The sequence below is a fragment of the Rhinopithecus roxellana genome, chromosome 17, assembly GCF_007565055.1.
Source record: "Rhinopithecus roxellana isolate Shanxi Qingling chromosome 17, ASM756505v1, whole genome shotgun sequence".
NCBI classification, from domain to species: Eukaryota; Metazoa; Chordata; class Mammalia; order Primates; family Cercopithecidae; genus Rhinopithecus; species Rhinopithecus roxellana.
The window spans coordinates 46,666,336-46,677,507 of record NC_044565.1 but is presented as its reverse complement, the minus strand read 5'-3'; the positions used below and the strand labels follow the sequence as shown (position 1 = coordinate 46,677,507).

At 63.5% G+C, this 11,172-nt stretch overlaps 2 protein-coding genes across 6 annotated transcripts in view; one reads left to right on the top strand and one right to left on the bottom strand.

Moving 5' to 3' along the window:
- Nucleotides 1-2,830, top strand: part of BOP1 (BOP1 ribosomal biogenesis factor) — a 30,268-nt gene extending 27,438 nt beyond the window's left edge. For both annotated transcript variants that reach the window (XM_030921578.1, XM_030921579.1), the window contains 12 exons: nucleotides 16-133; nucleotides 232-333; nucleotides 411-623; nucleotides 703-864; nucleotides 1,007-1,087; nucleotides 1,160-1,229; nucleotides 1,312-1,444; nucleotides 1,521-1,701; nucleotides 1,781-2,069; nucleotides 2,258-2,342; nucleotides 2,427-2,534; nucleotides 2,613-2,830. In XM_030921578.1, the coding sequence (XP_030777438.1) occupies nucleotides 16-133; nucleotides 232-333; nucleotides 411-623; nucleotides 703-864; nucleotides 1,007-1,087; nucleotides 1,160-1,229; nucleotides 1,312-1,444; nucleotides 1,521-1,701; nucleotides 1,781-2,069; nucleotides 2,258-2,342; nucleotides 2,427-2,534; nucleotides 2,613-2,766 (1,696 nt within the window). In that variant the 3' untranslated portion in view covers nucleotides 2,767-2,830. The remainder of the gene's footprint in view (nucleotides 1-15; nucleotides 134-231; nucleotides 334-410; nucleotides 624-702; nucleotides 865-1,006; nucleotides 1,088-1,159; nucleotides 1,230-1,311; nucleotides 1,445-1,520; nucleotides 1,702-1,780; nucleotides 2,070-2,257; nucleotides 2,343-2,426; nucleotides 2,535-2,612) is intronic.
- Nucleotides 2,297-11,172, bottom strand: part of MROH1 (maestro heat like repeat family member 1) — a 48,675-nt gene continuing 39,799 nt past the window's right edge. For 3 of the 4 annotated variants that reach the window (XM_030921574.1, XM_030921576.1, XM_030921577.1), the window contains 10 exons: nucleotides 9,944-10,109; nucleotides 9,213-9,409; nucleotides 6,107-6,244; nucleotides 5,657-5,771; nucleotides 5,006-5,152; nucleotides 4,690-4,878; nucleotides 4,120-4,275; nucleotides 3,911-4,045; nucleotides 3,598-3,833; nucleotides 2,297-3,291 (listed from right to left, as the gene is read on the bottom strand). In XM_030921574.1, the coding sequence (XP_030777434.1) occupies nucleotides 3,237-3,291; nucleotides 3,598-3,833; nucleotides 3,911-4,045; nucleotides 4,120-4,275; nucleotides 4,690-4,878; nucleotides 5,006-5,152; nucleotides 5,657-5,771; nucleotides 6,107-6,244; nucleotides 9,213-9,409; nucleotides 9,944-10,109 (1,534 nt within the window). In that variant the 3' untranslated portion in view covers nucleotides 2,297-3,236. The remainder of the gene's footprint in view (nucleotides 3,292-3,597; nucleotides 3,834-3,910; nucleotides 4,046-4,119; nucleotides 4,276-4,689; nucleotides 4,879-5,005; nucleotides 5,153-5,656; nucleotides 5,772-6,106; nucleotides 6,245-9,212; nucleotides 9,410-9,943; nucleotides 10,110-11,172) is intronic. The other variant, XM_030921575.1, reaches the window with a different exon arrangement.

The following is an 11,172-nucleotide window of genomic DNA, read 5'->3' as shown; positions in this document are numbered from 1 at the left end:
ACTGGCGGTCTCCAGGCGCACTGTGCAGGACCCGATGACAGGGCAGGACCTGAGGCTGACGGATGAGCAGGTGGCCCTGGTGCGGCGGCTGCAGAGCGGCCAGTTTGGGGACATGGGCTTCAATCCCTATGAGGTAGGTGGCAGCAGGTGGCCCTGTGGGGGGGGGGGGTCCTGGAGGCACCAGCAGGGCCTCAGCCACTCTGGCCCCCACGCCCACATCTTTTCCCCCAGCCGGCTGTCGACTTCTTCAGCGGGGACGTCATGATCCACCCGGTGACCAACCGCCCGGCCGACAAGCGCAGCTTCATCCCCTCCCTGGTGGAGAAGGAGAAGGTGGGGCCCCGTGCCCCTGGGGCTTGGCCTGGGCTGCCCGCCCCACACTGCTTGTCCTGAGCCAGCTGTCTGTGCAGGTCTCTCGCATGGTGCACGCCATCAAGATGGGCTGGATCCAGCCTCGCCGGCCCCGAGACCCCACCCCCAGCTTCTATGACCTGTGGGCCCAGGAGGACCCCAATGCCGTGCTGGGGCGCCACAAGATGCACGTGCCTGCACCCAAGTTGGCCCTGCCAGGCCACGCCGAGTCGTACAACCCACCTCCTGAATACCTGCTCAGCGAGGAGGAGGTGGGCCTGCATCCTGGGGGGTCGGGGCCCCGTCCCCATGCTCCCCTGTGACCCTCCCCACTCGTCTCGGTCTCCACAGCGCTTGGTGTGGGAACAGCAGGAGCCGGGTGAGAGGAAGCTGAGCTTTTTGCCACGCAAGTTCCTGAGCCTGCGGGCTGTGCCTGCCTACGGACGCTTCATCCAGGAACGCTTCGAGCGCTGCCTTGACCTGTACCTGTGCCCACGGCAGCGCAAGATGAGGGTGTGTGGGGGCGGCACACTGGGGGGTGGCACAGGGGGCAAGGCTGACCTGGCATTCTCCTGCCAAGATGAGGGTGTGTGGGGGTGGCACACCGGGGGGGTGGCACAGGGGGCAAGGCTGACCTGGCGCTTTCCTGCTCCAGGTGAATGTAGACCCTGAGGACCTCATCCCCAAGCTGCCTCGGCCGAGGGACCTGCAGCCCTTCCCCACGTGCCAGGCCCTGGTAAGTGGAGACTAAGGGGCTGGGGTTGCACCCTCTGAGTCTGGCTCTTCACCGCCACTTCCTCCTCCTCAGGTCTACAGGGGCCACAGTGACCTTGTCCGGTGCCTCAGTGTCTCTCCTGGGGGCCAGTGGCTGGTTTCAGGTGGGTCCAAGCTGGGGGCAGCCTTGAGCTGTGGGGGCAGGTGGGATGGCCAGGTGCTGAAAGCTGTCTCTTCTGCATCCAGGCTCCGACGACGGTTCCCTGCGGTTCTGGGAGGTGGCCACTGCCCGCTGTGTGAGGACTGTGCCCATGGGGGGCGTGGTGAAGAGTGTGGCCTGGAACCCTAGCCCTGCTGTCTGCCTGGTGGCTGCGGCTGTGTAAGTGGAGGCCCTGGGGGCCGGGGAGCCAGGGGTGGCACTGTGCTTAGGGGCTCTGTCTGGGCCTGGCTCACAGGGAGGACTCGGTGCTGGTGCTGAACCCAGCTCTGGGGGACCGGCTGATGGCGGACAACACAGATCAGCTGTTGAGTGCCTTCGTCCCGCCTGAGGAGCCCCCCTTGCAACCAGCCCGCTGGCTGGAGGCCTCAGAGGAGGAGCGCCAAGTGGGCCTGCGGCTGCGGGTCTGCCACGGCAAGGTGTGTGGGGTGCGCTGGGGGTGAGGCTGCAGTGGGAGGGGCCTGGCTCAGCCAATCAGCCAGCTTTGCCCTCCTGCAGCCAGTGACGCAGGTGACCTGGCACGGGCGTGGGGACTACCTGGCCGTGGTGCTGGCCACCCAAGGCCACACCCAGGTGCTGATTCACCAGCTGAGCCGTCGTCGCAGCCAGAGCCCGTTCCGCCGCAGCCATGGACAGGTGCAGCGAGTGGCCTTCCACCCTGCCCGGCCCTTCTTGTTGGTGGCATCCCAGCGCAGCGTCCGCCTCTACCACCTGCTGCGCCAGGAGCTCACCAAGAAGCTGATGCCCAACTGCAAGTGGGTGTCCAGCCTGGCAGTGCACCCTGCAGGTGAGAGTGGGGGGTGGTGCACCCTGCAGGTGAGGGGTGCAGGTGAGGGGTGGGGGGATGGTGCACCCTGCAGGTGAGGGGTTGGGGGGTGGTATACGCTGCCGATGAGGGGTGCAGGTAAGGAGTAGGGGGGCGGTGCACCCTGCAGGTGAGAGTGGGAACACCTGCATCACAGCCTTTGGCCCTAGGTGACAATGTCATCTGTGGGAGCTACGACAGCAAGCTGGTGTGGTTTGACCTGGATCTTTCCACCAAGCCATACAGGATGCTGAGGTGAGGAGAGCTGGGGGTGGAGGAGGCCAGCAGAGCCCCTCCCTCCAGCCTGAGCCTGCCTTCCACCTGGTTTCCTTCTCCCAGACACCACAAGAAGGCTCTGCGGGCTGTGGCCTTCCACCCCCGGTACCCACTCTTCGCGTCAGGCTCAGACGACGGCAGCGTCATCGTCTGCCATGGCATGGTGTACAAGTGAGTGCTGACCCTGCCTGGCCCCCTCCCCAGGGCAGTAGTGTCTGTCCATGTCCTGAGCCCTCCTCGTCCCCACAGTGACCTTCTGCAGAACCCCCTGCTGGTGCCCGTCAAGGTGCTGAAGGGACACGCGCTGACACGAGACCTGGGAGTGCTGGACGTCGTCTTCCACCCCACCCAGCCATGGGTCTTCTCCTCGGGGGCAGACGGGACCATCCGCCTCTTCACCTAGCTGTCCCGCCGACGTCAGGCTGGGGCGGTTGTGCTGAAGTCAATAGAGCCTTACTCTGCGCTGCCTGGTGCTCCCACCTTCTTGAATTGGGGTTGCCAACAAAGCCGCCCCCACCACAGCGCCGAGCCTTCCCCTCAATTTTGCAAAAACAGTGGGGACAACACGCCCAGCCCAGGGCACCCTCTGGCCCGTCCCCTAAGAGGCCGCGGCACTGCATCCTGTCAGTCACTCGCTGGGAGCAGATGAGTTTATTGGGCACACAGACTCCCACACCCTGTCTGGCCTCACTGAGGGGCTGCGGTTTGGTCCCTGGCAGGGCGTGTTCTGGGGCCAGGCCCCTCCAGCTGTGTGCCCAGGCTGGGGTCCTCGGGAGGCCCTGTCTTGGAGCTCAGGCACAGGTCTGGGTGTGTACTCCTTGCTGGGGGCGCCGGCCGGAGCCTCAGGCGAGCTTCACCAGGCGGCCCAGGGCCTCAGCAGCCCTGGTCCGCACCTCGGGGGCCGGGTCCTTCAGCAGGATCTGGAGCGCTGGGGGCAGAGGGAGGGGCTGCCTGGGGGGCTGTGACCTCGGCATGCCCAAGCCTGCGCGTGGGCCACGCTCTCCTGACAGCCTCTGCTGGGAGGCTCAGGAGCCAACGGAAAGATAGTTTTTCCTTTTTTAGTGTTTTTTAAGCTCTTTTGGAACAGTTAAGAAGTTTCCGTGAATTACTAGAGACGATGAGGTCACCAGTGACAGGGAAAAAATCCTGAAATCCAGGAAAATCACTTAGTCCCTGCGGGTGCCTACAGGGTCAGCAGGGCCCAGCGGAGGGGCCCCGTGGAGGGGGTGCTCACCCGAAATGAGCTGATCCAGGTCCACCTGCGGCTGCTGCCTGGGCTCTGCATGCAGCACCAGGAACCCTGTGAAGTGGGGGCATCAGGCAGGGCTGCCGGGTGGCATGGGGGCGGGGCAGGGGGTGCTGCTCACCAGTGAACAGTGGTGCAGCAGCTCGGACGTCCTCCCAGCTGCTCTTGAAGTAGAACAGGCAGGTGGTCAGCAGGCGGCCCAGGAGGTCTGGGAAATGGTGCATCTGGAGAGAGGCCTGGTCAGCGCCGCCTGGCCCCGCCCCCCACGTCCGGCCCCGCCCCCACTGACCCCACCCCTCACCAGGTGCTTGCAGGTGGTGTTGAGGAACTCCCCGAAGTGCAGGGCCCGTCCCTCCTGCAGGTGTTTCTGGAAAGCGGCTGAGAGCTCTTCACACGCCAGGTTGGGGCCACACATGCGCAGGGCGAACCTGCAGGCCTAAGGGATGCGGCACTGAGGCCGAGTCCAGTTGAGGCCACTCACCCCATTCCACCCACCCCCTGGCTACTCACGCTGGCCACGGCGGCCTGAGGGTCCTGCAGGTGCAGCAGCAGGGGCGCCAGCCCACCCACCACCTGCTCGAGGAAGACGTCCTCACAGTCTCCATGGCAGACTTTGTTCAGGTGCCCAAAGAGGGAGATGGATGCTGTGCGGAACTCCATCTTCTCCTGGGAAGGACATGCAGCATATGGCCCCTCAGGCTGTGGGTGTCCTTGCCTGGCACAGGCCAGGAAACCCCTTGATGGGTGGGGGCTGCCAGGCCCAGCAAAGCAGCACCCCTGCAGATCCGTGCTCTCCACGGTCACCTGGCCGCGGTGGGAGAGACAGGGAGAAGGGTGGGGCTGGGGCTGGGGCTAAAGCTCAGAGCAAGCAGCAGGAAGGGCTGGGGTCCCCTCCCCTCCCCACCCCTCCCCTTCCCCCCCTCCCCTCCCCACCCCTCCCCTTCCCCCCCTCCCCTCCCCACCCCTCCCCTTCCCCCCCTCCCCTCCCCACCCCTCCCCTTCCCCCCCTCCCCTCCCCACCCCTCCCCTTCCCCCCCTCCCCTCCCCACCCCTCCCCTTCTCCCCCTCCCCTCTGCATACGCTGTCGAAGAAAGGCCGGATGCGGATGGCCACGTGCAGCAGCCCTGAGCGCAGGTCCCAGGCCTCCACCAGGTGCACCAGCCTTGCAAGGCCCAGCATGGCCTCCAGGGCCACCGGGCTGTGAGGGTTGTCCCCGTCGTCTAGCCCGCCAATCATGGCTGTGAGGAGCTGGGGGCCGTGGGCTCGCACCTGAGGACACCCTACACTCAGCCTGGGCCCCAGAGTCATCGTCTGCCACCCCACAAGACAGGTGACCTCCATACACACACACCCACCCATGCTGCCTGGGCCCCAGAGGGACTGGTGGCCACCCCACCTTATCAGGGCAGCCGGAGGCCAGGTTGGCCAGGCCGCGGAGCACCAGCCTTCGCACGCTGGCGCATGTGTCCTTCTGGCGAGCCGCCAGGCTCTCCAGCAGCGAGTCCAAGAGCATCAGGTCGTTGGCCACGTTGCTGTTCAGCAGCTGCAGGCAGAGGTGCTGTGACTTCCCCCTCCCTGCTGACCCCAGGGCCCAACCCCCCAGCCCAGGCCCAGAACACGCCGGTGTGGCAGACAGAGGTGGTGGACCTACTCCCTGGGTCTCAGATCAGTGGCGACCCTCCCTGTTGTGCTGCTGGGGCCTGCTCTGTCACCCACTGTGCTCTGCTGCATGGCCTTGGGCAAGATTTTGGAGTCTTTGGCCCACGACACCGCCAAGGGCACCTGGGGTCCCAGGGACCAGCCCTGTCCAGCAGGACTTGGGGATACAGGCTGCAGGCAGCCTGGGTCCTCCTCTCACCAGAAACAGAGGGCGTGTGCCTGGGCAGGACTGAGTTCTGGCATGGGGGAGGAGGTGGCTACCGTCCACGTCCCCTCCTCGCAGGCTGCGGTCGAGGGGGCCTTTTAGGAGTAAGAAAAGGGCATCCCAGGCCTGTCCTGAGCAGGAGCCCCACCCTGGTGCCCAGCAACCCTCCCTGGAAGGGCCTACCTCGGCCAGGAAGGCGGTGGTGGTCACCTTCTGGTTCTCATATGCACTGCTGTGTGTGCAAGCCAGTGTCTTCAGCACCAGGGGGAGCCGGGGCCCTGCATGCTCAGCCATGGCCCTGGGAAAGGGGGCCGCTGAGGATGCAGGGGCTGTTGCTGTGCTGCACCCTACCCAGGCACCTTCCACCCTGCACAACCCTGGTCCACTCCACCACCAGCTACCAGGTTCTGGGAGTTCTAGGTCTCAGAGATGCCTCCCAACTTGCCTCGCCAGGCCTCTGCACAGGGGTCCCTCCCTATCCCTGCCCAGAGAGCAAATAGGCAGGAGGTCAGGCCACCATTGGCCTGACACACATGGGGCCCCCACCTGATCCCAGTCATGTCCTGGGTCCCAGAGATCTGGTGGAGCCCAGCCAGTGCTGCAGCCGCAGTGGGCTGGGCCCGCTCAGCTCACCTGGCCAACCTGGTGGCCCCCTCCTCATGCCCCGCCGAGGTCCTGAGCAGCTCCCAGCCTCCCTCTAGGTCCATGCGCTGTGCCACGTCCTCGCTGCCGCTGCGGAGCAGCACGGCCCGCAGGGTGTCCACTGCAGAGCTGCAGGATTGCCAGGGTGCTCAGCTGGTGGGGCACACACACACGCCCACCTCCCTTCCCAATGAGCCCTTGATGTCTGCACCCAATGTGTGCTGCCCACCTGGTGCCTAGCCCTATCCCTGCCAGAGCCACCCTCCAGAAAGCAGGCTCTGGAGGCCCCCCATTTTCCCTACCCAAGGCAAGGTCACAGACGTTGGCTTGGAGGTGAGCTAGTAGCAAGATCAGCCTGTGGCCACCCGGCCACCAGCCTGAGAGCTGGACACAGGGAAAGCCCTCTGGCTGCACCTACCTTCCTTTCTGGACACCCAGATGCTGCTGGGCACCCATACCACAGGCACCCCATCCCTGGGCCTGTTCCTGCCTGGAACTTTGGGCTCTCACACCTGTACCCCAGGAGACTCCATAGCCCTCTGGGAGGCAGGCAGGCCCCTGATCCACTCCGTGTTGGCTGAGGGAGGCTGGCTGGCAAGTGAGTGGGAGGATGGTGCCAAGAGCTGGAGGGGCTGCAGGGATGCTGAAGAGCAGGTGCCGTGGGGGTCAACCTGGCCAACTCTCCGCCTCTCCTGACTCCAGAGCCCCACCAGGCAAGCACCTTGCCCTCTGGTCTCCCTGGCAGTGGGAGGCAGGCCTAGGACTCAGGCCAGAAAGTGGCAGGGAGAGTCTGATGTTGAAGCTAATGCTGGGTCCAGTTTGAGCCTGCCATCGACCATCGGCTCAGATGAGCCCTTCCCTGCTGAGGCTGCCCCACTCCTGGCTGCCAGTGGGTGGGGCGTAGTATGCAACCCAGCAGGCAAGGTCTGGGGCAGAGGATGCCCTGCACCAGCGTCCCCACCCAGCAGGACCCTCCCTTGCAACTCCACAGCCCCCTGCCACGTGCTCTCCGGTGCCTACTGCACCTCACACTTAGACCCTCACCGCCTTTGGACCTCTGCCCCCACAAGGCTTTGTCCTTAGGAGCACCTGGGCCAAAAGCAGACAACCCCTGAGTGGCATGGGTCATGTGGTGACCGCTGGTTGTGGTGACAGTGCCACTGCCCTGGTCACCTCCTGCCAGGTGTCCCAAAGGCCCCCTGGTGTGCTGGGGTGGGCCTAGCAGGGAGCAAGTGGCCCCTCCAAGCTGGGGGCCAGGCCCTGCTCGCCTGGATGGTGTGAGAGGCCCTCATGCAGGGGGTACCTAGGAGGAGGGTGTGGTGGGCACAGGAGCATGGGACAGCCTTGTTAGAGATCTGGTGATGGGCTCCATGAGGCTTCTGGGCGGTTGGGCACACAGGGCCGGTGATGCCAGCAAGACTGAGGCAGCCTGAGAGCTGGACAGGGGCTGTAGGAGCTGAGAGCCATGGGGGTCTTGAAGCTGAGGAAGGAGGTGCTGGGGGCCTGCTCCCAGTATACCACTGTCCCCATGGGTGTGCCTGGGTGGTCTGGTGCTGACCCACAGCAGGGCCAGTCCCTCACACGGCCCCTGATGACTGTCCCCAGGCTTCTCTCTCTCAGGGGTTCCCTCCCCAAGGTAGGACATGGTAGAAGGCAGCTCTGGGTGAGCCAGGAGTCCCATGGTTCCAGTGTTAGGCCCTGATCTTTGAGCCCAGGTAGCCTGGGTGCCAAGGGGGCTTCTAGCCCTGAGAACAGGAGAGCCAGCACTGACCACAGGCAGAGGAGAGAGCCACACCAGTCACTACAGTTCCTGGGAGATGCCCTTGACACGTACAGGCTGGGCCAGCCGCAGTCGGAGGGAGGACCCACAGGGCCACAGTTCAGCTGGGCCTCATGGTCTGAGCCAGGGCAGCTCTGCCTCCAGCTCCACACCCTGCTCCAGGCCTTGAGGCTTGCAAGGCGCCATCTGGACCAGGGGCTGCACTCCAGGCTGCAAATGGCGCAGGCGCAGCAATTCACAACCAACTTTGACAAATGTAACGGGAAGCATGTGTTTGGCTCAGAAATGTGTTAGTGATTTAGATGAGGGTGCCTCCCTTGCTTGTGTGCCCAGGACATTTAAGAATGTGGCACCCACAAGGGTCTGACCCACTGGAGGACGGCCTGTATGCTCTGCAATCGTCCCAGTGGAGGGGTACCTGGGGGTGGGCGTGGGGCCTGCAGCCCTACAGCTCAGAGGCAGAGGCACTGACTCGCAGCAGGCCAGGGCCAGGGGCTGGTGACTGCCCCCCATCCCATTGACATTTTCCACTCCGTTTGCTAGGGGCAGAGCAGCCCTGGCAGCTGGCCCCACTGGGGTTTACGAGCTGGCCTGTGGTGAAGCAGCCTGTGGTGCTGGGGGAGGGGGGTGAAGTAAGGCTGTCCCCCTGGTGTGTCCTGGCCAAGGTGCACACCCAAACCCGGGCACCTGGGTGGGACGGAACCAGAGCTCTCCTGGGCAGGCAGGGCATGGCAGCCCAGCATTCACATGGCCTCGTGGTCCTGGGGTCAGGCCACACAGCCACACCTGCCCAGGGTGTCCGCTTCCTCTGTGCTATGGCCCCAGGCAGGTGTGTAGGACCTGAAATGCTGTCATGTCAGGCACCGTGGCAGCTCTCACACGTGGGGCTGTGAGCACATGCCAGAGGCCGCTCTGCTGGGGCAGTTTCAGGGACAAAGCTGGTCCTGCCATGGTTGGCCCCAGCCTATACCCCAAAGACTCCCCACAACTCCACTCCTAAGAGATGGCACCACCCTGATCCTGCCTGAGATGCCACACAAAGCCCCCACCACCGGCCTGTGTGTTCATCACCACTGCGCAGACCGCCCGCAGAGGCGAGGAGGGAGGCCTTCACAGCCAGTGTGAGAACGGTGGCCATGGATGTCACCACTGACGGCTCAGCCCTGCACCTGGGTGAGGCACCAGCTCCCTGGGAGCAGTCACTCCCACGCTCCCCATGGTTCAGATCTGCCGCCCGCCCCCACCATGCGCATGCGTGCACACCCATGCCTGTGCTTGCGAATTAGTACTGGGGGTGGGAAGTGGGGACCCAGATACCTGCAGGGTTCCAGGTTCCTGGCGGCTAGGGCTGGACTGGCTCCCCTCCTTTCCTGGGCCTGCAGGTTCCGGGGCAGCTGGACACCCACGGTGCAGCTGACACGCAGCAGAAGCGCCACGAACAGCTGCGGGTAGAGCTCTAGCACCGCAGGCCCCGCTGCAGGCGTGGACAGGACCTCGAATAGTGCACAGGTGGCCTGGGGGAGACGTCACCACAGGGCCATGCCTCCCTCCAGGCCACACGAGATCTGAGCCTGCACCCAACGAGCCTGCACCCTGTGTGCTCCCATGCATCCCATGGGTGGAGCCCCAGGGAGCTAGCTGCAGCACAGGAAGGGCGAGGCACACCACTGCATGGCTTGGCCCTCAGGTAGAGGCAGGAGACGGGGCCAGAAGGGCAGCCAGCCTTCACAGGACAGACCTCAGGCCATCTGTTCTCAGCTCCTCAGAAGGGAGGAGGAGGGAATTCTCACAGCTGCTTTACTGCTTAAAACATTGCCAAGCTGGGTTTATTTTTTTCCCGCAGGATAAAACATGAAGTGGTCTCCCCTGGGGGTCCACACCTGTGAGGCCTTTACGAGCCTGAGCTCAGAGCTCCCGGCCTGGTACTGCCGCCAGGTGCCCGTGGCGTGGCGTCCAGGCCACCTCATTGAGAGGCCCCCCCCACCCCGGGCACCCAGGCAAGTGGGGCAGGGACAGAGTGTCAGCGTGGCTCCGAGAGCCCGACTCACCGAGAGAGGCAGCAGCGTGGCCACACGGTCTGGGGTGCGGCCCAGCAGGAAGGCCCGGGTCTCCTTGAATGGGACGTCCCTACTCATCTTCTCCAGCAGTAGTCCCAGGACCTGAGCAGCCAGGCGAGGCTCCACCGCCAGCGCCCGCCACAGCATGGAGGTATGGCTGAAGCAGGGCAGGAAGAGAGTCACCTTGAGGCCGGGGCTGGTCACAGTGCTGCCGGCACCTGGGCTGGGCATCCCTGCCCACTGCCGCCTGGGTGCCGTGGACCCTGGCTCCACGACGCTCAGACATGGCCACCAGGCTCAGCTGCAGCCAGATGGGAAATGGCCTCTTGGCCTCAGACCTGAGCTCACCCCTTCCTCTGACTCCAGGGGTCTGTAAACAGAGCTGGCAATAAAGGACACAGAGAAAAATCTGGGCCTGTACATACAGGGCCCAGGGCAGTGGTGAGGGAGGTCCCTGGGGAGCTGCTGGGAGGGAGAACAAATCTTCCCTGGAGGAAGCAGCATCTGGCCCAGGCCTCAGAATGGCACAAGGTCAAAGAGCGCAGCTCCCAAGGAGACCCGGCCGTGCTGCCAAGAACACTCGGATGCCGCTGCAGACACATGGCGAGGCAGCTATGCTCAGCGTTTGCAGAAATAAACAACAAACTTTAAATATGATGGGAACTGGAAATTCTAAACAGGTAACAGCAAATTTAAAAGAAAACCAAACAGCCCTTTTAGAAATGAAACACTAATGTACTCAGTGGACATATTTGGTGCTAGTCTAGATACAGTAGAAGAGAGAAACAGTAAATAGGAAAATAAGGAAATTACTCAGTGAATAGGAAGGTAAAAAAATTTCAGATAAATTATTCCAGAGAAAGAATAATGTGGGAAGGCAGAGGACAGAAGAAGAGATGCAGAAGATGGAATGAGGGCTAACGTACATTTGATGGATGTCCCAGAGGCAGAGGAAACAGAATGGCTGACAAGGAGAAGGTTGGGTTTTTCAGAACTGATGAAATATACTGACCTACAGACAGGGAGCCTCGAAGCCGCCTGGCAGAACAAATGAAAAGCAACCCCCACCTGCAAACTGCAGATGAGCCACAAGCAGGAAGTGGCCTCCTCGACAGACGCAATGCTTGGAGACTTCACCTGGCTCCCAAGAGTAAGGACAGAAGCCAGAAACAGTGATGCACTGTCACACACCTGAGCAAACGCACTGAACTAGGGCACTG